Source organism: Mus caroli, chromosome 13, assembly GCF_900094665.2.
Source record: "Mus caroli chromosome 13, CAROLI_EIJ_v1.1, whole genome shotgun sequence".
Classification (NCBI taxonomy): domain Eukaryota; kingdom Metazoa; phylum Chordata; class Mammalia; order Rodentia; family Muridae; genus Mus; species Mus caroli.
The window spans coordinates 1,223,863-1,244,208 of record NC_034582.1 but is presented as its reverse complement, the minus strand read 5'-3'; the positions used below and the strand labels follow the sequence as shown (position 1 = coordinate 1,244,208).

The following is a 20,346-nucleotide window of genomic DNA, read 5'->3' as shown; positions in this document are numbered from 1 at the left end:
AGCACTGTAACACGCAAATCTTCAATTTTTGTAATCATCTTAATAATGCTAATATTTTCAAAATAGCTATTTACCTTTGCGTTTATGGGCTGGTTTTCTGGTTCCTTCTAGATGTTTCAGCTTGTGATTTTAGGATTATTGCCAAGTGAATAAGACCTAAAAATCACCTGGGAGACAGTCTTGTAGGCATTTCTTTGAGGGATTATCTTGTGGGAAGACCCTTGGGTTTTTTGGTTTTGTTTTGTTTTGTTTTGTTTGCAATTATAATTACATTTCTCTCTTCCTTTTCCTCCCTCAAAATCTGCCTATATACTCTTTGCTCTCTTTAAATGACCTCCTTTATTATTAGTTCTTATTACAGTGAATAATCTTCCAGAGATGTTTAACTTTTAATCTTGATTTTTTTTAATTCCATAAGACACACCTTTAAAATTATATTCAGATTATATTTCCTCTATTACTAAAATGGCAATCTCCTCAAAGTAGCACTCATCATCATTGCAAGGTTCAAGACAGCTGATATATTCAAACCTATTTTTTCCAGGATACTAGGAACGATCATTAATCTAAAACATCTGATGTCCAGGAAATATCCTGAACCACAGCCTGTTTGCAGGAAGGACAGAGCACTGGATCTGTGCTTAAGGCCGGTTGCTCGGTGATGGAATTCCTAGGATCACTGAGGATTTAGGACAGAGATAAAGCACAACCAAACCCAATTGCTTGGGTCCCTGAAAGATGGACTATGCTCTCAGCCAATCAGAGCATCAAGCGACCTCTCCAGCCAATTAGACTGCCAGAACTCCAGCCTATCACGGCATTTCCTGAGGTCCCTGGAAAGCTCTCTGGCCGCTAAAGTGCAGGAAGAGGCTGAGCCTTTGAGCAAAGGGGAACCATGGAAAACATCCCTACAGTGGGCTTGGGCACCTGGAAGGTGAGGAGACACTCCGGTGTGGGTGGGGCTAAGGATCCCGGAGCCTGGTGAGTACATGCTCAAAAACAGCCAGGGGCACGGGATTTCTTTTGCTTAGGGTGATTCCTTCCAGACCCGGGCTCTGATTAAGGTTTTGCCCCCAGACGGATTAGAGGAGAAGTTGGACTATCTCTCCTGTGATCCTAAAACACCCTGCTCCCTGCGAGGATGCAAAGCTGTTAGACTAACTTTAAATAAAGCAAAGTGATGTTAACCTAGCCTTGTGTAAGCTAATCACGGACCCCCAGCCTCCGAAAAATCATTTATGCCTAGTGGTACTCATCTTTGCACAGCAAAACCGAGTGTGTGTCAAATGGCCACAAGGAAGCGTGCTACTTTGCATGCTAAAACAAACCAAATAAAAATAATTAAATAATTGCACCGATGTAAGTGTAATGTCTACTTCTGGAGTCCACTTAGCAGCATTACAGATATTTGCGAGTAGTTACACTGCTTGCTCAGTAGATTTTGAATGTAGGGCATAATGAACGTGAAGTTGAATAGTTGAATAGGCCTACCTGACTCTGGGACAAGTTAGGGGGGAGAGGGGGAGGGGGGACATGATCAAAATTTGTTTCTTTTTTTGGTTTTGGGGTTTTGTTTTGTTTTTGATAAAAAAAGTAAATTAAAAAATTCTGTTTATAGAAACGTTTTCAAGTAAATGTTTCTCCAGAAATTTTTGTAAAAAAGGGTGGGATTATTATTATTATTTTGGCAAATTGGTGATTTGAGTGTTCTTTGGTATCACATAGTGAATGCTGAGATGTGAGATGAAAGAAATGTCAATAAAATAATAAATAAATAAATAAAACTGGCAGGGGAGGATCACCCTCCCAACACAATGAAAGCATTTAATTCTATCTCCTGAAGACACAGGAATATGACTTTCAAAATATGTGAAGGCAATGGAAAACCATAGCAAATGTGACACTTGACTGATGATCTTAAATAATGTCGCTATGCTAGGTATGTATGTCCCCTTGATACAATAACCAAGTCATTTAGGACAAAGCAAGGAAGAGATCAAATTCAAAGCTACCTTGAGCTACACTTTTCATATTTGATGGAAATGTCTCACTAAGCTTTTCCTGTGTGTACCCTACAGATATTGAATGAATCCATGTGTGTGATACTTGTTTTATGTTTACAGTTGATGCATGCATCCCTGAGTGCTAAATATCAGACCGCTTCCTGCCCCAGCTGTTCTTAGCTCTTCTGTAATTATTCGGGAAGCACAACACACAGCTCAGCCCTCTGCAAGAGCTGAAAAGCACCCGGTTTTCAGAATGAGTAAAGATACCAAAACAGAATATTAATCATATTCTGACTATGACGTCCCATTCTCTACCTTTTGGTCTGGCTGATGTTCATACTGCTTTAACGATTCGAGTATTGATGTTTTGCTTGGCTATACTTTCCCACATGACAGGGGAGAAAGGGGGTTTGGTTCCCCTGACAGAAGAAACTTTCCTTGTGTTTGGTTATATTCCAGGCCTCTCCAGGAGAAGTGACTGATGCAGTTAAGGTGGCTATCAACCTGGGCTACCGGCACTTCGATTGTGCTTACTTATACCACAATGAGAGCGAGGTGGGAATGGGAATCAGTGAGAAAATCAAGGAGGGCGTGGTGAAGAGAGAGGATCTCTTTGTAGTCAGTAAGGTAAGGCTTCTTCACTTCTGCAGGCAATGCTCCTGGCAGAGCTGGAACCATCTAGCCTAGAAGATTGGTTCAGTTTCCTTATGGGAATTGGTGCTTTGAGGATGTAGATGATTCTCCTCTAGCTTTGTGAACGTGTGAGGTTATGTTTTGTTTGCTTATTGGCCATGCAGAGACATACCACCAATCAACAATACTTTCATGAATGCCAATCTTGGTTGAGTGACACCACCTTTGTATCTGTGGTGAAGAGAATAAAGTCCGAGCCCTTTTGAATTCTTGTCTACTACATAGATCGGCCTTAACTTGGAATCGCCTGCTAGAGGTGATCAAAGGGCAAACTGCACACTAGGAAATTGACTCTGTGGTGATAGCTGTACAAACAGGAAGCAAGCCAATCATGCTGGATGCATGAATGCAGCAGCTGTGGGAGGGAGTCTCTGTGAAGCAGAGGGAGGCTGAAGGTGTCAAGGCACCAAAGCCCTGGTGTGTAAGATGCTTGCACGTTTCCTTAAAATGTAGGAGGTTGAGAAAAAAAAGCTGTTTCTAAGTCAGGTGGTTTCTTTTACCAGTGGATGCAAAGGACATGGTGGTATCTGACAGGAGCAGGTACTGTAAACAGTGTTATTAACAGCACAGGTGAGAGGTGCTGACTGTGCTGCCCAGTGAGGAAGGGATGAAGAAGTGGAGGTGGATACAGAAGAGAGGAAGGAAATAAACACCGTAGGAAACACAGTCAAACTAAGATTCAAAGCTACTTTTTGCCAAGTGTGGTACAACTATCATCTGTAGTTCCACATTTCAGGGGTGTTTCTGTTGTAGACTTAGCTTCTGTCTTTGTGATCTCTTTTTACTGTCTATCATTGTGTAAGCTAGAACAGAGTGTGGGTGGAGAGGACTTTGGGAACACTTGCTAACGAGGAAGATTTTCTTGTGAATCTTCAGGCAGAGGGATGAGGAACTCAGGATTTCCACATCTGCATAGTAATTGTATACTATATCCAAGTGGGTGACAGTCATCAGTGAAAGTGTGTTGGTCCTTGTGGGGATTTGGAAGAATCCCTGAAATATAATTAAAGTTAAGGAAGTTATATATTTATTCACAGTAGGAAATTATTAGTAGTAGTGTGATGTGTTTACATCTAATATGGGTTTCTCCCTGTCTTCTCTGTCTCTCTGTCTCTCTATCTCCATGTCTCTGTATCTATCTCCCCTTCTTCCTTTCTATATCTCTTTCTCTCTGGAATGTGTGTGTCAGTTTGTTTCAGTGTGTGCATGTATGATGAGTGTGATGTATGTCCACATATATATGCCTGTGTTCATATGAAGAAGCTCGAGGAGGATGACAATGACGTCCTCTAACACTTAACCCATACAATTCGCTGGAGACAAGGTCTTGTTAATCTCATAGCTACAAGAAGAGAGACTGTCAACCTAAATGATGGCCAAATTCATAAAGGCAAACTTTGTTTTTGTTTTTTTTTTGTTTGTTTTTATGTTTTGTTTTGTTTTGTAGATGGGTTGACCCTAAAGGTGGGGTTCAAGAGATCAACACTATCCATGGGAAAGATGTGGGTTTTTACAATGCAGGAGTTGGAAATTTACAAATGGGAGGCAAATATAAGCATGCCAAAAATAAGCATAACAAGTTGGTCATAATAATCTCCCAAAACAAAGACATGGTTGCAAGGTGGACTTATCAACTTTTTGAGACAAAGGCATGCTTTGGAACAGACAGTACAGAACCATTTGTAGTTAAGATTACAAGTGGAGCACAGCCCAAAGAGAGAGAAGAAAAGCTAGAGTAAGAGGTTTGGAGATAGAGAGTGAGGAGAGAGAGAGTAAGAGAGGGAGAGGAGAGGAGAGGAGAGGAGAGGAGAGGAGAGGACGAGAAGAGAGGATGAAGAGAGGTCCTTGAGAAACAGATTTAATCATAAACAGAAATGAACCTAGTTTGTCTTTACTGTAAGATAACTTTCCAGCCCCAGATAGAAACCAGCTTGTTTATCGGTCTCTCAATGAACCTTCATGTAGCCTAGTAGCCACAAGCCCAAGCAATCATCTTGTCCCCATGTCCCCTTCTCAGTTCTAAGTCACAGGAAATATATCTTTTTACCAGGGTGCTGAGGATTAGTGCTCTGGTCCTAATTTTTATACTGTAGCTGCTGTTCATTTTCATGTCTTGATCTACTAACCTATTAATTTTCATTTATACGTGTGTGTATGGAGCCTCAAGTTGGCCTCTGTGACCATTAGTGCAAATGTAGAAGGGGAAAATGCAGTAAATACAATTATGTATTTTTCTATTTTTTTGTTCTGGGGGGAAGTGTCCACATCAATATGAGATGGCTAATACAGTGTAATCCAAACCCACCTAGCTTAGCCTGAATGGTTACATAAGATGTGCAGTAATAGAAACTTGATCTGTCTGTGAGTTGGAAAAAATGATCTCCTCCACATAGGACTCCCTCCCAGGATTTTACTTTCTTCGTTTCCATGGATCCAAATCACCTGCATCCCTCCCAGTACCTTCTTGTGCTGGACCTGAGTATGGAAAGCACCCAGCTGTGAAAAACTCAGTCATCCATCTTTAAGGATAATGTGGGGCATTGGGCCCCACACAGACAGTCTGGTCTCCAGTCAAGCTGAGGTCTGAACCTCAGAATGGTGATAATTCACCTTCATGGCATGGTAGGCGTTCCCTCAAGTCTCCTGGAACTCTGGCTCTTGTCAAAGTTACCGCCCCCACAGCCCCTACTGGAGAAGCATGGCTAGTTGTCACTTAGACAATGTCCGAAGCCTCTGACCTTCAAGCTACACTCCTCCCCAGTTACCTAGCAACAGTAAAGATAGCCCACCATAAGAGGGGCTGCTTGGCCCCACCTCACTTTCCTACTCTCTCCCTCCTCTAACCTCTACTCATCCTCTCTTCTCCTCGTTCTCTCCTTTCCTCTAACCTCTCCTCATCCTCTCCTCTCCTTTCCTCTCTCCTCTCACTCTCACTCTCTCTTTTTCCCCACTCTCTCTCTCTAAACTCTTACTCTAGCCTTTCTTTTCTCTCTTTTTCCCCTTTCTTTCCTCTTGGCCATGCCAGTCTCTCTCTGTCTCTGTCTCTGTCTCTGTCTCTCTGTCTCTCTCTCTCTCCTCCCTTTCCCCCGGTCTTTCTACAATAAAGCTCTAAAACCATAAACTGTCTCTGTTCAATGAGATAGGTTTTCTTCTAATGAGCCATTTCTAATCTCCTGATAGAAGGCCTTCTTGTGCTCCAGTCAAGGCCTGGACTAAGGACTCTCGCCTGCATGGGAACTTCTCTCCCTCAGCCCTCTCTCCCATAACCCCTGGGCCAAGGGTGTCGCCCCAGAGAGTCCCCAGTTGTGGGCTGCCCCTTGTCCACCCCCATACCCTCCTGTCGAGTGGGGTCAGTGGCTTAGATGCCCACCCAGGGCAGAGTGGAAAGCTTCTGGCAGCCCTCGCACATCCACCTGCCCAGAGCATAGGAGGAACTCTGGCTGGATGTGGACTATCCTCCCTCCCTCTTCCTTCCCCTGCCCCCTTTGTTCCCACATGATAACACCACCATCTTCCTTCAGAACCAGCTGTGTTGTTGTCAAGTGTAGGTTTGTGGGACAGACCAATGGGTGTATGACCTGTTAGTCTTAGACTGTGATCTCAATCAATTTTCCTCTGCAGCTGTGGTGTACCTGCCACAAGAAGTCTTTGGTGAAAACAGCATGCACCAAAACCCTGGAAGCCCTAAACTTGGATTACCTGGACCTCTACCTCATACACTGGCCCATGGGTTTCAAGGTACCACTCAGTTTGTAGCTAGATTCCTGCAAAGACCTAGACAAATATCAGCATGGGAGAAGGCCATTTGGAAATGATTGGAAGCAAAACATTTTCCATGTTTTGTTATAGGAAATGTACCTATAAAATGCACTTAAAATTTGGAATGATTTGGAATTATTAAATGTATATTTTCTAATACTTGTCCTGTGACCTATTGGGAATGTATAATTGGCCAACAGAAAAGTGTCAACCCTTGTCACTGCTTAGAAAAGTGACTAGGTCTTTTGTTGTGGAAAATATTAAAAATGAACCAGCATGTTCCTGCTCTTGTGCTGGCAACTCTCTGTCCTGGTGGCCTGGCCAGACATGTACTGGTGGGCAATGCCTGACCTGTTTTATATCTTGGTGAGACTCTGACTCAGAACTCCACAATCTTTTTACCATCTCATGATGCTTCCACTGGTGGGTTGCTAACATGCCAACCCCATGCTTCAGATCCCTCACAGCCTGTGTGGTGCACATCAGGCAAACACACGCTTTGCTACCATACCTTTTTCTCATGAACTCAGATGAGCTGCATCATGAAGGAAAACACAACACAAACTTAGTTTAGAAATGATGGTAACTCAGTCAATGGGTGCAGCAACTAAAATCCTAATCTTGTAAACCTTATTAAATCTAAATCCTCTGGTGGCAAATTTTGACAGATCTGCCAATGAAACTGGGAGACAGTCGTAACTACATCTTGTCTTCATGCTATCCCAGTTCAAAAGGACCTAACTCTCTCCTGCTTCCTCTTTTCCCCTCTCCAACCCAGAAGTCCCCCTAACACGCCCAATGATTGGGTCCTTTATTCATTAGGGGATTGGTTCGCAAGAAGTCACCTGAGTATGACTCACTACTTTTTCAAACCCTTCCCAGGAGAGTGGAATTAGCATCAACATACAAATAGCACCATGCCTATCCACAATACTCTTTACCTCTCAGATGGCTTTCTCTACCATCTGTCCCCTAACTTTGTATTCTCACTTGGTTATCATTCAACTTGATAGAAAGTTTTACAAAGAAGAGCAAAGAGGCTAATAACATTGTTGGGATAAAGTTGATCATACTAAGACATAAAGGAAGCCCATTGTTCCCTGTTTTTTTTTAAAAAAAAAAAATCTGAATCAGGCAGGGATTCAAGCTTTTCTCAAGAGTCATGATGAGATTGTGCTGGCCTTACCCTCCCTGAGGCCTGGAGAAGAGAAGTGGTACAAACAGGCCAGTAGGACTTAGTGACAGGGTCAAGGCTAAGATGCAATTCCCTAACTCAGACTATACATCTCCATTGTCTCCCTGTGTAATGTTGTGATGGATGATGATGGCACAAACCCCAGTAAGCTTCTCTTCTTCTGTTTCTCACAGCCTGGGGACAAAGATATCCCTTTGGATCGCAATGGCAAGGTCATACCCAGTCACACCAACTTTCTTGACACTTGGGAGGTAAGTGGAGCCATACCAACTGGACAGTTCACCCATGCTCATGGGTACCCATGCTGCGGATCGGGCTCCATTGGCCTCCCTCAAAAAAAATTTCAGGGTTCCTGTGTTGGTGAGAAAAGAAAAAGGTGACAAACGGACACAGACACAAAGGAGTGCTGTATCTGGATATAACTTTTTCCAAGCAAACTCCAGGCTTTTAATACAGAAGAAAAACCAAGAAAGGTAGGCAAGTACATCCCCAAGGTACTCTGGTTCGTAACACAAATACATAAAAAGATGGCAGGAGCCAGGCCTTGTTTATAACTGAGAATAGGAACAACCCTAATTAAGATCAGCTAAACACAGGAGCCAGGTGAATGCTCTGATACACTGCTAGTTTATTGTTAAATCCACCACCAGGGGTCCTTTAGTAAATACCTGATTATGCTATTCCTCTGGGCCTAGTGAAAAAAATCTGCACCTGGGGAATTCCATTCTAGTAACCCTTTCATGCTACAACCCACCTATTTCCTAGGCCATTGTGTATTCCTGTGTTTGGGTGTGACTTGGCTATTGTCCTAAGTAATTACTATGCAGACCAGCCCTGAGCATTTCTACCTCTATTCAAGTAAATTGTAATGCCTGATTATTTTCACTGTCTCTACTAGAAGTAAATTTGAATGTTTCTGAATAAGTAACATTCTTACTGAATTCCAAGTTCTGGGTCGGCTTCAAGGACTTTTTAGGAACCACTGGAACATTGGTGAAGTCTTAGCTATATGTCAAAATCCATCCTTAAAGGCACTAATAATAAAACAATACTGAAAGAAAGCACATGGATCCATACACCAGACTAATGTGGGGACAGGTTTTGCGTATACGGGCTATGGGAATGCCAAGGTTCCAGGAGGCTAAGTTACCATGAAACTCTGCCTCAGGACTGCTTCCAGGTTTCTAAACCTGTAATGCGAGTCACTACTGGAGTGGATGTAGCATTCCCAAATGAAAGCTGCATATGACCTGGAGCTTCTGTGTTAAAATACCCCAGGAATGATGTCAAACATGTGGTTTGCAGTGCATGGTAGTTAAATCTTGGTCAGTGTGGCATGATCTATAATGTTCCCATCCCATCAGCCTGTGCTAATGGCTAACATTGTAGTCTTCACCTAGTTCCTGGAGGTTCCCTTTTAATTGTTATAAAACATGATGTTGGCAATATTTTGGAGCTCAAATTGGGAAGACAGAAAAAGGAAAAGGTTAGAGGGAAGATGGACTAAGTGTCAAGTCTGTGTCCAGGATCCAGAAGAAAAATGTTGAGCCCTCATAGTGAAGTGAACAAGAAAAATCAGAAAGGTGGTAGGCTTGAAAGTAGGAGAAGAGCATATCAGGACATGTCAAGCTCCAGTACCCTTGCTGCCCAGCTTCAGGAACAGAATGAGTTCAAGTATAAACCAGCAGAGCCTACCAGAAGTTTCCATTGAAAAGATGCTATATGGAACCATTCCTGTGGAATTGATGGGTAAAACTCTAGGAACATTTCAGTGCCTTAGAGAGACTAGAGGGACAGAACAGACACAGAGAAGTCCCCAGGCTGGGCAATAATACCTCTCTTCCTGTAAAGCTGTGAATCATGGGAACTGGTTAGAAAGAAACTGAACAAAGTATTTCTGAAGGCTCTAGCCCTTGCTGTCACCCTGGGCTTCTGCTCATCAAACATCTAGAGTTTAAACCCGAGGCTCTGGATGGTGCGTTGCTGGGTGATTATTGCAGAATCTTCATTCATTGGTTGCTGTCCTTATGATAACTGCACATGTATGCCTGAGTCCATACTGCCATGAAACTCATGGGTCCTCTGAAGCTGAGGCTTGAGGGCTCCCTCATCAGAGATCAGCCCAGGTCAGGTCGCTTTGCCTTCCAGGAATTTACACATGGGAGAGTGGGAAGTGAGAGCCCCAACCCATCACAAAGCTGAAGATGAAGATCTAGGAGTACATAAATGTCAGCAAATAGAGACAGCCATGGAGACAAGCACACACACACACACACACACACACACACACACACCTCTATGGGCAACTGTAGCCTGTATCAGAGCACAGGAGTACGAACAGACAAAGTATACTGACACTTGCTGAGATCCAGCCTTGGCTAAGTGCTTTGTGTGAATTATTTCATGAAACCTTAAGACAGCCCTGGTAGAGATAATATTGTCCACATGGCTTTATAATTTCAAGGAAAATGCTTTTAAAGTATTGAGACTCCATGGTAAGTTGCAAAGGGGCGTGGCTTATCAGGGAACTAGACAACTTGCATGTTCTGCACATTTCTTTCTCTTTCAGGCCATGGAGGACCTGGTGTTTGAGGGTCTGGTGAAGAATATTGGGGTGTCCAACTTTAACCATGAACAGCTTGAGAGACTTTTGGATAAGCCTGGTTTGAGAGTCAGGCCGATAACTAACCAGGTGAGTTGGTAGATGGTCAGAAGTCTTACTCAGGCTTGTTTTTTCCTCCGTGTGCAGAGAGATGAGACATATCACATGCATTTACCTGTAGTTGCTGTTAGAATTGTAATGAGATAACAGGTATCCCATGTGGTTAGGTGATGCCATGGGTGGATAGGGTATGACACAGATCTCTATTCTTGGCATGGTTTTGGAGGCAGATAACCAAGTGTGTTCGGAAGAGCAGGGTCTTCAAAAACCTTCACTCTCACTAGAGGAAAGCAGTCCTACCGTTTCATTCACCAAGCCCATGCGCACTCCCAACAGAAGAACTGGAAGGCATAACACCGCCTTCACCCAAGCTGGCAGCATGCAGAAATAATCCTTCCCCTTCCACCAGCCCTTCATATTCTGCTGCAGCACAATCTATACCCAAAGCCTCACACAGTTTCTATGTTTTCTGACTAAAATTTGCATCCAAGATTCACGTATAATGACCATAAAGATTGTTGTCTGAATTTGGTTTTATGTGTAGCCCAAAGCTGAGAACAGCCTCAGGCATCTGAAATTTTTTAAATAAATATTTGTTGAATGGACAAAATTGAGAATGTCATGTGCAAGTGAGACCAATAAACCTTCAAATGAGACTTCCCTGGAAGTTGATCTTCCTGGCAAAGGCACTGCTCATAATTCTCTCATTTTCTCTAATTGAGCATCAATTGTAAGTTTGTTTATAATCTGCAATTGTGCCTGAGTAAATGGAGAAGGCAGAATGCTGCTCTCAAGGCTTGTGTTTGAAACTCAAATCCTGGTGACAAAAGAGAGCCAATACACAAACTAAATGTGTGAGGTGCTGGGTAATGTAAGTACTGCAGTGGAGACTTTGAGAGTAGGGGAGGAGGCACTGACTTCAGAGTGCTCAGGTTTTTTCCTGTGTGAAGAAGAAACCACATCAGCCGAGCAGGTGATGTTGGAATGTCTGCATGACATAGGGGTCTGAGAGTCTGAGGACTCAGAGCCACTTATACCACCTAGCATCCTGGAAATGGCAGAGACCAATTTACTCATTTGTAGGTAGAGGCACCCAGAGCTTAAGAGGAGCCTTTGTACCTAGTTATTGATGGTGAGGATGTCAAATACGTTTTCTCTTCAGTGCTTTCCTAGAATGCTACTTGTTTGAAATATTTTGATACACTGTGGTTCTGTTTTTAGATTGAATGCCACCCATATCTTAATCAAAAGAAGCTGATTGATTTTTGCCATAAAAGAAATGTGTCTGTGACTGCTTACCGTCCCCTCGGTGGCTCAGGGTAAGGACTGTGCTAATCTGGATCCTAACAGATATTTGAGTGTTGGAGGAGCTTCACTAAGAAGGTAGAGAGCATTAGAAAAAGGCTGCCCACACCTCTCAGGCTCCAGGGTGAACGAAGGGATCTATTTCTCAAAGTGACGAGTTGTTTAAATCATGTCTCCCTGTGAGGTTAACCAGCTTTGAATGGACAGACCCAGGCTGAAGTGAACCCTTTGCCGATCTGCCTGATAGTTCATCAGTCAGCTACTACCCTGTAACTTCCAGACCTGTCCCAAAGCATGTCTTCAGATAATGCTAACGTGGCATATCTTCTTTCCCCAGACCTGAGCTTTGTACCATTCTCTACTGATCCCCCTGAGCCAGAACTGTGAAAACCATCTGTTTCCCATACCCCAACTCCAATTCAACACAAAGATCAATAACATATTGTACTAGTAGAACCCAGAGTCTGTCCTCTGGTCTATGTTGCCATCCTTTCTACCTTAATGGAGTGCAGATCCCTTAAGGTTCTTAGCCCCATAACTCCCATAGGAAACACCTGTTCCTTTGTGTTGCTCAGCTGCTAGCCAAAGTGATCTCATTGCACATGAGTATGCCAGTCTCCCACCTGAGCCTGTGTGGTGGAGCTGAGCCAGCTCCACCCTCCTCTGTCACTCTTTCCCCTGCAAACCTTCAGTACATGAATCTCATGAAACTGCTCATGTTCACTAAGATAGAATATTCTTTTTAGTCATGGCAACTGTATATACTGTTCTTTCCACTAAAATTCTGTTGTTACCTTTTTTTTTTTTTGAGTTGGCCAACTTTTGTTTCGGATATCATGTTCAGTTCAGCACTGAGCCCTCCAGGAAGGTTCCACAAGTCCCTTTTGTATTTGGTGCACTGCTCATGTCATAGCATCTCTTTCTCTACCCAATATACCAAGGAGCTTTGCACTGTCTGTCTCTGAAGTTACTTAAAATGCAGAAAGCTTCTCAGTCTGGTCTGAGCCTCACATTCTGTTCCAGGAAACCATTAGGAAGCCAGAGAAGGCTGGACTTGCTTCACTTTTTTGCCTCTGTTTATTCTATCGGATATAGGGTGTGCACATTTAAACATGATAACATCTGAGGAGCTCCTAGAGGTCTGGGATATATTTTACAACTGAGCCTTGGGGTAGAAGGATCTGTGGTAGAGTAAGTGAGGGTGTATGGCACACTAAGTCCTGCTTGGTCTGAATCTTTCTGGACACCTTGAGTACTGTGACTAGGTCCATGCTTGAAATCTGTTAGCTGTTAAAAAGATGTTTTGCTGGGTTCATTCCCTAGTGCTGTATAAACAGCTATGGTAGTGCACATCCATAAAGGAAGCATTTTGGAGAGGAGGCAGAATGATCAGGAGTTCAAAGTCATTCTCAGGCTACATAGCAAGCTCAAAGCCAGACATGAAGCCCTGGCTAAAATAAAATAAAACTGCTAACTTTAGTCACTAGGACCCTTGCCTGGAAAGATTGTTGATGGATACTATCTATCATAGTCTTAAAAATCTCTTGTACAGAAAGTTCTTACTAAAAGAAATCAGTAAATCTTGCCCAGGCAGGTTGACTCCCACCAGTAATCTAAGGAGAGATAAAGGCACTGGGACTGCATTTGAAGCAATGCAGGACTACTAAGTGAGTTACTTCAAAATAAATAAATAAATGAATGAAATAAATTAAAATCTAGTAAAGTTTTCATTGTAGAGAAGAGTAATCATTTTCAGCATGTGTGTTGATTGACCTCCTGACACGGCACACTCTGCTCTGTCTGTCTAGAGGTGGGTTTCACTTGATGGATGATACTATCATTCGAAAGATTGCAAAGAAGCATGGCAAGTCTCCTGCTCAGGTATGTGGAAAGAACTGCCATGTGCTAGGATCACACTTCTCCATAACCTTTCGCCCTCAGACCTGGAGCCTGGGTCAGTTGATTCACCAGAACTTCCCAATTTGGAGCCATAATGAGTTGGTTCCATGTTCACATCCAGTCAAGCCATATATACCACCTTCCTCAAATGTCAGCAGTCAAGATATGCTCTTGCACTACTTTCTCTGCCCCACCAACTGTATGGACAACCAGTGATTAAAATCAACCTTGTTCAAATGCCCTGGTCATCTGGGGAATTGGACACAAGCTGGGGGATGCTAGTGAATAGGGTGGCTGAGTCCTCTGATCTTCTTGGGCTGATGGCCTTCCTTACAAATAGATTGACAAAGCATGTTAGTTTGATCCTTAAAGACTTTGAAATGAAAGAGACTTTTTAGCTCTTACCATACAATGAAATTGAAATATTTTACTGTCTTAGCTTTGACACCATTTGTTTTATTGGTGCGTGAAACTTCCTTTCCTACAGATTTTGATCCGATTTCAGATCCAAAGGAAATTGATAGTGATTCCCAAATCTGTCACCCCAAGTCGGATTAGAGAGAATATCCAGGTAGGCATTTCCTGATTATAACTATACAGATCTGACTTAGTGAGGCTTGACCAACTTCCCTAATGAACATACAACCCCCAGACCTTTATGGCCTTTACTTGGTAGAGGTGTATTCTTTTGTAAACTGTGCTGCTGGTCAGCCTTTCACATAGAGTCCAGACAGGCCCTTACTATTTCATGTCCCCTTCCCACCAACTCTCCTAGGAGTGGATGTCACTGTGCCATAATGAACTTCAACCGAAGCTATATATGCCTACTGTGTGCTCGGGAGGAAGGAATACAGAGTTGGTGAACATCTAGCCAATCTGGGCCATATAGGGTATACCCACTGATCTCTTGTCAGCAGTAGCTCTGGGTGTTACGTTTTTCACTTTTTCTTAGTGACATTTTAATAGTTAGTTAATGCACTGGACATCGTACCTAGAACATGTACAAAATATGGAGACAGTCTTTTAAAACTCAACCAAGACTCAAAGCAGAAATGGGACCTGATGCCAGGGACAGAGAATAGTGTCACTGTATGAGAAGCTTTTAGAGGGTACTAGTGAAATCTGGAGGAGCAGGGCTTGTATACATGAGCGTAACCAGAAGAAAAGTATCAAGGATAGTAGACTGTGAGCTTGTCCTCCAAGTAGGCCAGAGGTTTTCAGTACAAGTACTAGGTCTTTGCTCTGTGACAGCTCGGAGTACCTGTTCAGTATGGTCACACCACAATGATACCAGCCTTGATTTTAGTGTCTATTCTAGTACTGTATACTTCTCACCCTTGATCCAAATGACTCCAGCACTGAGGCTTTCTTTCTTCAACTCCTAACATAGTATGTGGCTATAGCTGGTTTGACCAGACAGAGGACTGGCATCTTCCTAGCTTCCACCACTTAGGGCACCACAAAGCTACTGGGTATTCTTTGGTTCACTCTCCTTGGATATAGACCCTCAGCCACAGTGGGCAGTGATGACTGTGAGATACTGTTGTTATTAGAGACATTGATCATAGTCCTCAAATGTGTCAGAGGAGCAAAGGACAAGAGAGTTAAGAATTCTACTTGAAAGTGAAATTCCTCAACAAGTTCTTGTGTGATTTTGATGCGCTAGAGTCAGTATCAGCTGGCTGTCTAGTTAGTTGGTGAGGTGGGAGGAACAATGCTTTTCCTTTTTTAGGGGAAGATACAGATCAGTAAAAGAAACACTGCTTCTCTAACTCTTCCCCTGCATCCAACATCCCCATGAGATTAAAAACAATGCCATCTTTTTTTTTTTTTTCTAAAGATTTATTTATTTATTTATTTATCCAGAAGAGGGCATCAGATTTCGTTAGAGATGGTTGTGAGCCACCATGTGGTTGCTGGGATTTGAACTTGGAACCTTTGGAAGAGCAGTCGGCGCTCTTAACCACTGAGCCATCTCACCAGCCCCCAATGCCATCTTTCCAAGGTTTCTTGAGTCTAAGCCAGTGTCAGTTACAGGATGAAAATCATGCATTTTGGGGGGTTCACTTATGCTTAGGGGATGTCCTAGGTGTCTAATGAAGAACTTCTTTCACATCGTGGTGTCGAGGGAAGATGGATGCCAGTTAAATGGAGTTTACTTTGAGTTCCTGTGATCACCTACCGGATTTTGCTTCTAGGTATTTGATTTTGAATTAACTGAAAAAGATATGGAGGAACTCCTCAGCCTAGACAAGAACCTCCGTTTGGCCACATTCCCCACGTAAGTCCGTCTCCTTCACCTCCTTTTGAAGAGAAAGGGAACTATATACCATCAGGAGGATTGGTTCCTAAGTAGGTATTTACTCTTATAATTCAATCTTAATTAAACTGTATTGTGACTCTTTCCTGTGTAAGGCGGGGACAGGGTATAAAGACAATGACATTTGTATATTAGAGAAGCACAACTTTTCCACTTAAAATGTTTTCTTTTAAAAATGCCTGTTCTTTTTTTTCTCTCTTTAACTTGTGATTCTATTTTCCAGAACTGAAAATCACCAAGACTATCCTTTCCACATAGAGTATTGAAAACAGCTTCACTCGCCATCATCTCTGCTCAGCAAAACCAGATCACCAAGCTCTGATCCACCTCTGTAAAGGCTGTATGGTTCCTGTGTGACCACAGCACCAGACACAGACACAGCCAAGAATGACAACAGAGTAAGAACAAGGAAATCCTGCCTAGAACAGAACCAGTTCAGAGAAAAATAAAGACCTAGGTATGAGAAAGGGAAAGACCATGGAGGCTGTGGCTGCTTCCAACTTGTTAGGGATAGCCGAGTGCAAAGAATATTGTAATTGATGTCAGTTAGTCGTAGCCTTTCTGGCTTCTATTTTCCGAAGTGAAATGCTAATTGCTCACGAATTAAAATTACCTTCACATTTTAAGAAAACCTGCTTGACAGAAGTGTTTGAATAATATGTAAGATTTGAGAAATTAGTATAATTAATATCCATGAGTTGGTTTCAGTAACCACTATCCTGAGGCTGATTGTGTACTCTGCTCTCCCATAATTTTCTAGATGATTTTGAAGCAAAATCTTCCTATATTTAAGAGAAGAAAAGGCTATGGAGCTGAGACCCCAGCTCAGACAAAATGTGTTTTTAATTTTTCTTACTTAAAAACTTCTGTGTTTTTACTCATTACTACCTACCCTACTGCCATGCAAATGAGGATGGAATTCCATAAAACTGATGGCCCAGAACTTGTTCCTGTCAGTATTATGAGAATATAAAGTATCACCGTTCTTCCCTAGCCAACTGTTGGTTGGATTAAAGAAAATGTAGGAGCCCCAATCCTCTGTGTAAAGACACTGACTATCCCTTAAGAACATGCTTTCAAAGCAATTATTTTAAGAAACATACATAAATATTTCTTTCAGGCTACAGCCATGTCTACCCTATGAAAATCTAAATACCCCCTTCTTAGCTAGGGAAGCATGTGGTGTCTCATATCAAAGTTTTGTCATCCTGCTGCCTTCCAAACTACAGGGAACCTAAAACTTTCTGGTGATATAGAAACAATGATTTTCAACTTGATTCCCAAAAGTAAAATATTTTTATTAGATATTTTGTCTATTTACATTTCAAATGTTATCCCCTTTCCTATCCTCCTTTCTGAAAATTCTCTATCCTCTCCTCCACCACCTGCTCCCCAAACCACCCACTCCAGATTCCTTGTCCAGGCATTCCTGTATACTGGGGCATAAAACCTTCACAGGACCAAGGGCCTCTCCTTGGTTGATGACTGACTAGGCCATCCTCTCCTACATATACAGCTAGTGCCACGAGTCCCACTGTGTGTTTTCTTTGGTGGGTTAGTCCCAGGGAGCTCTGGTGTTATTGGTTAGTTCATATTGTTGTTCCTCCTAGAGGTCTGCAAACCCCTTCAGCTCCCTGGGTACTTTCTCTAGCTCCTTCATTGGGGACCCTGTGCTTCATCTAATGGATGACTGTGGGCATCCACTTCTGTAATTTTTATCTCCTTCATTTCATCTTCTGAGAGAAGCAATGGGGGTCATTTTGCTTTGTGGGGTTAGTCTTCAGAACAGGCTTCCAAAGGCTAAGTGGAAAGTAACCGTCTTCAAAGAATCCTCAGACTTCTCCGAAATCTCTGTCACCCAGCCCTGACCTCAGGTCAGTTGCTGGCAAATGAACTTGTGACATCTCCATGAAGGCAGGGACATGACTGTGTTTGTCTGGTCCTCGTCTTTCATCCTGGCAACTCCAAGCATGAGGCTGGCATACAGCTGGTGCTCAACAGTAATTTGCTGGGTTTCTGTCCAATGCCCTCTACCAAGGAAGGAGAGAAAGTACAGTAGGGATTGCCCAAGCTTTGGAGCTGGACAGACTTGGAGCTTAACCTTTCAGCCCCCTTAACTTCAGACTGTGCTGTCCCTCTCACCCAACAACTTCACCACAGCACCTCAGCGAGCTCTTAGGGGTGTCAAGAAATAGCAGAAAAAGCCTTTAGTCAACAAAGGCAGAAACTTCTGCTTTGTTTTCAGTCCACAAACATTTAGCACTCAACTATATGCAAGATACTGTTCAAGCATAGTGGGCAATCCCATGTCATAATGGCTTCAGTTAGTTTTCGTGACAGTCCTCTGAAGTTGGGTCTATTTACCACCCTCCTATGCAGCCTCAGGCCTTGAAATAAAAGAGAACTAAAGCAACTTGCCAGAAGCCTGAGACCAACCTTCAAAAACAGTTAGTTTTTAAAAAGGCACTGGTTCCTCATTGAACAGAAAAAAGTGATGTCTAAGAGGCTGCCCACCAAATCAATGGGTGAGCTGACTAGAGACTCCAGTTAGTGGCCTGACACTGGACTGGAATTGCTCTCACTAGTAAAACTGCATTTTGTCCAAGGCTTCAGAATCGTATGTATAGATTCATAGGATATAAGCTCTCCTAGTTAGTTGTAATTTGTGTCAACTTGACACAACCTAGAATCACCTGGAATTTATCTCTCAATGATTTTTATATGAATGAATTTATATAAATACACCTAAGGTTGGCCTGTGGAAGACTGTCTATACTGTTTGTTTGGGTTTGCTTTGTTTTGTTTTTTTGTTTTTGTTTTTGTTTGTTTGTTTGTTTGAGACAGTGTTTCTCTGTGTAGCCCTGGCTGTCCTGGAACTCACTTTGTAGACCAGGCTGGCCTCNAACTCAGAAATCCGCCTGCCTCTGCCTCCCGAGTGCTGGGATTAAAGGTGTGCACCACCACNGCCCGGCGACTGTCTATACTGTTAATTGATTTTGGATGAAATAGCACATTGTGAGTGTTACCATACCCTAGGCTGGGATCTTGCATACTGTATAGAAGAGAAAGGTAGCTGAAAACACACAAGTAAGCAATCAAAGATCCATGTGAAGTGAAAACTCAACGATTCTTTGGAAAATTAGTTGGATGGTACTTTGCTAAGGCAAACACATGAAGAAAAATTTAGCTGAAGAGGACACAGATAAAAATCTAAGGCAGACTTGTGAAGGAATGATTAGCTGAAGCAGATACAGATCAAATGGTGCCAAGGAGAAGTTCTAGACTGTACCTTTCCCAACAAAGTAAAGATGAGAGATCCACAAGTGTTCCACAACTAGCTCTATAAGCAAGCTTAGCACAGACTCTGCCACTGTCTTCAAGTCCTATTTATAACCTCCAAACATCACATGTCCTCCTCATGTGCTTGTGCATCTGTCTCAGTTGACATCACTCTGCCAATCAGCCTGAGTCCAAGAAAGTGGCAAGAAACTACAGCACACCACCAGATNTTTTTTGGTGTGTTTCTCTCTATGGAGTCCTAACAAATGCTACTCAACTACACAGTGTGAGATAGACCAATACNTGTGTGTTGTTATTAAAGAAACNTTCATCACCTGTCCTTTCACATGTTTGCATTAACAGAACATCTAAGAATCTAGTAGTTTCTCAGTCCCAAAAAAGGCTTCAATGGATATGCTGGCAAAGTAAGTGCAAATAAGCAAAGAACAAACAAATCCTTCTTCCATTGTCCTTATATATCCCTCCAGGCAGAAAGATTAATGGTGTTCCTCAAGATCTAATATGTAGACATGGCATCCCTGCTCAAGATCTGGTTCAAAACCCTGTGTCTTCTAGTCTCAAGATCCAGAAGCAAAGCATGTTGTCTTTCTGAGATCTTGATCATAGACGTGCCCTACATTTCTGAATTGCAGTTCATTCCATATACAGTCAGACTGAACACCAAGATTAANCATTGCACTCANACATAAAACAAGTCTCAACAGAAACAACAACAATAAAAACTGAAATAAGTCCTTGCATTCTATCAGACCATCATTAATTAATGTTGATCATCAGTATTCATACAAAACTTACAAACTCATAGAAATTGAAGAACTCTCTACATGTGCTGTCATTTGAATTTTTTTTATCTTAGCCATTCTGATAGGTGTAAGATGCAATCTCAGGATCATTTTGATTTGCATGTTCTTGATGATTATGGACATTGAACATTTATCTTTTTATTAATTTATTTATTCATTTGCTTTATGTCCCAATATCAGCCCCCTCAATCCTTTCAGTACTTTCTCATACAGATCCTCATCCCACTTCCCTATCCCCTCTCCTCTGAAGTGAGGAAATCCCCCCTAGTTGTCCTCCTCCCCCCTCCCAGGTTTATCAAGTCACTGGGGGACTAAGTGCAAGAAAACCAACAGAGTCGACTAACCTGGATCCTTGTGGCCTCCCAGAGACTGAACAATCAACTAAAGAATGGGCAGGATCTAGA

At 42.5% G+C, this 20,346-nt stretch overlaps 1 protein-coding gene across 6 annotated transcripts; it reads left to right on the top strand.

Moving 5' to 3' along the window:
• The first annotated feature begins 840 nt into the window (after positions 1-840).
• Positions 841-17,144, top strand: Akr1e2 (aldo-keto reductase family 1 member E2). 6 transcript variants are annotated; one of them, XM_029468463.1, is made up of 11 exons: positions 852-934; positions 1,844-1,939; positions 2,466-2,633; positions 6,321-6,437; positions 7,827-7,904; positions 10,223-10,345; positions 11,537-11,634; positions 13,429-13,501; positions 14,007-14,090; positions 15,718-15,800; positions 16,063-17,144. In XM_029468463.1, exons 3-11 carry the CDS (start codon positions 2,568-2,570, stop codon positions 16,103-16,105), a joined length of 765 nt encoding a protein of 254 aa, XP_029324323.1. In that variant the 5' UTR covers positions 852-934; positions 1,844-1,939; positions 2,466-2,567; the 3' UTR covers positions 16,106-17,144. The 6 variants fall into 6 exon arrangements, with proteins under 6 accessions (XP_021035719.1, XP_021035721.1, XP_021035720.1 ...); XM_029468464.1 differs by lacking the exon at positions 852-934 and adding an exon at positions 967-981; XM_021180060.2 differs by lacking the exon at positions 1,844-1,939 and having other exon boundaries at positions 841-934.
• The last annotated feature ends 3,202 nt before the right edge of the window (positions 17,145-20,346 follow it).

Coding starts and splice junctions, on each gene's coding strand:
- Akr1e2 (XM_021180060.2), top strand. CDS start 896: ATGGAAAACATCCCTACAGTGGGCTTGGGCACCTGGAAG. Junction 7,905..10,222: donor ACTTTCTTGACACTTGGGAG/GTAAGTGGAGCC, acceptor TTTCTCTTTCAG/GCCATGGAGGACCTGGTGTT. Junction 10,346..11,536: donor TCAGGCCGATAACTAACCAG/GTGAGTTGGTAG, acceptor TTCTGTTTTTAG/ATTGAATGCCACCCATATCT.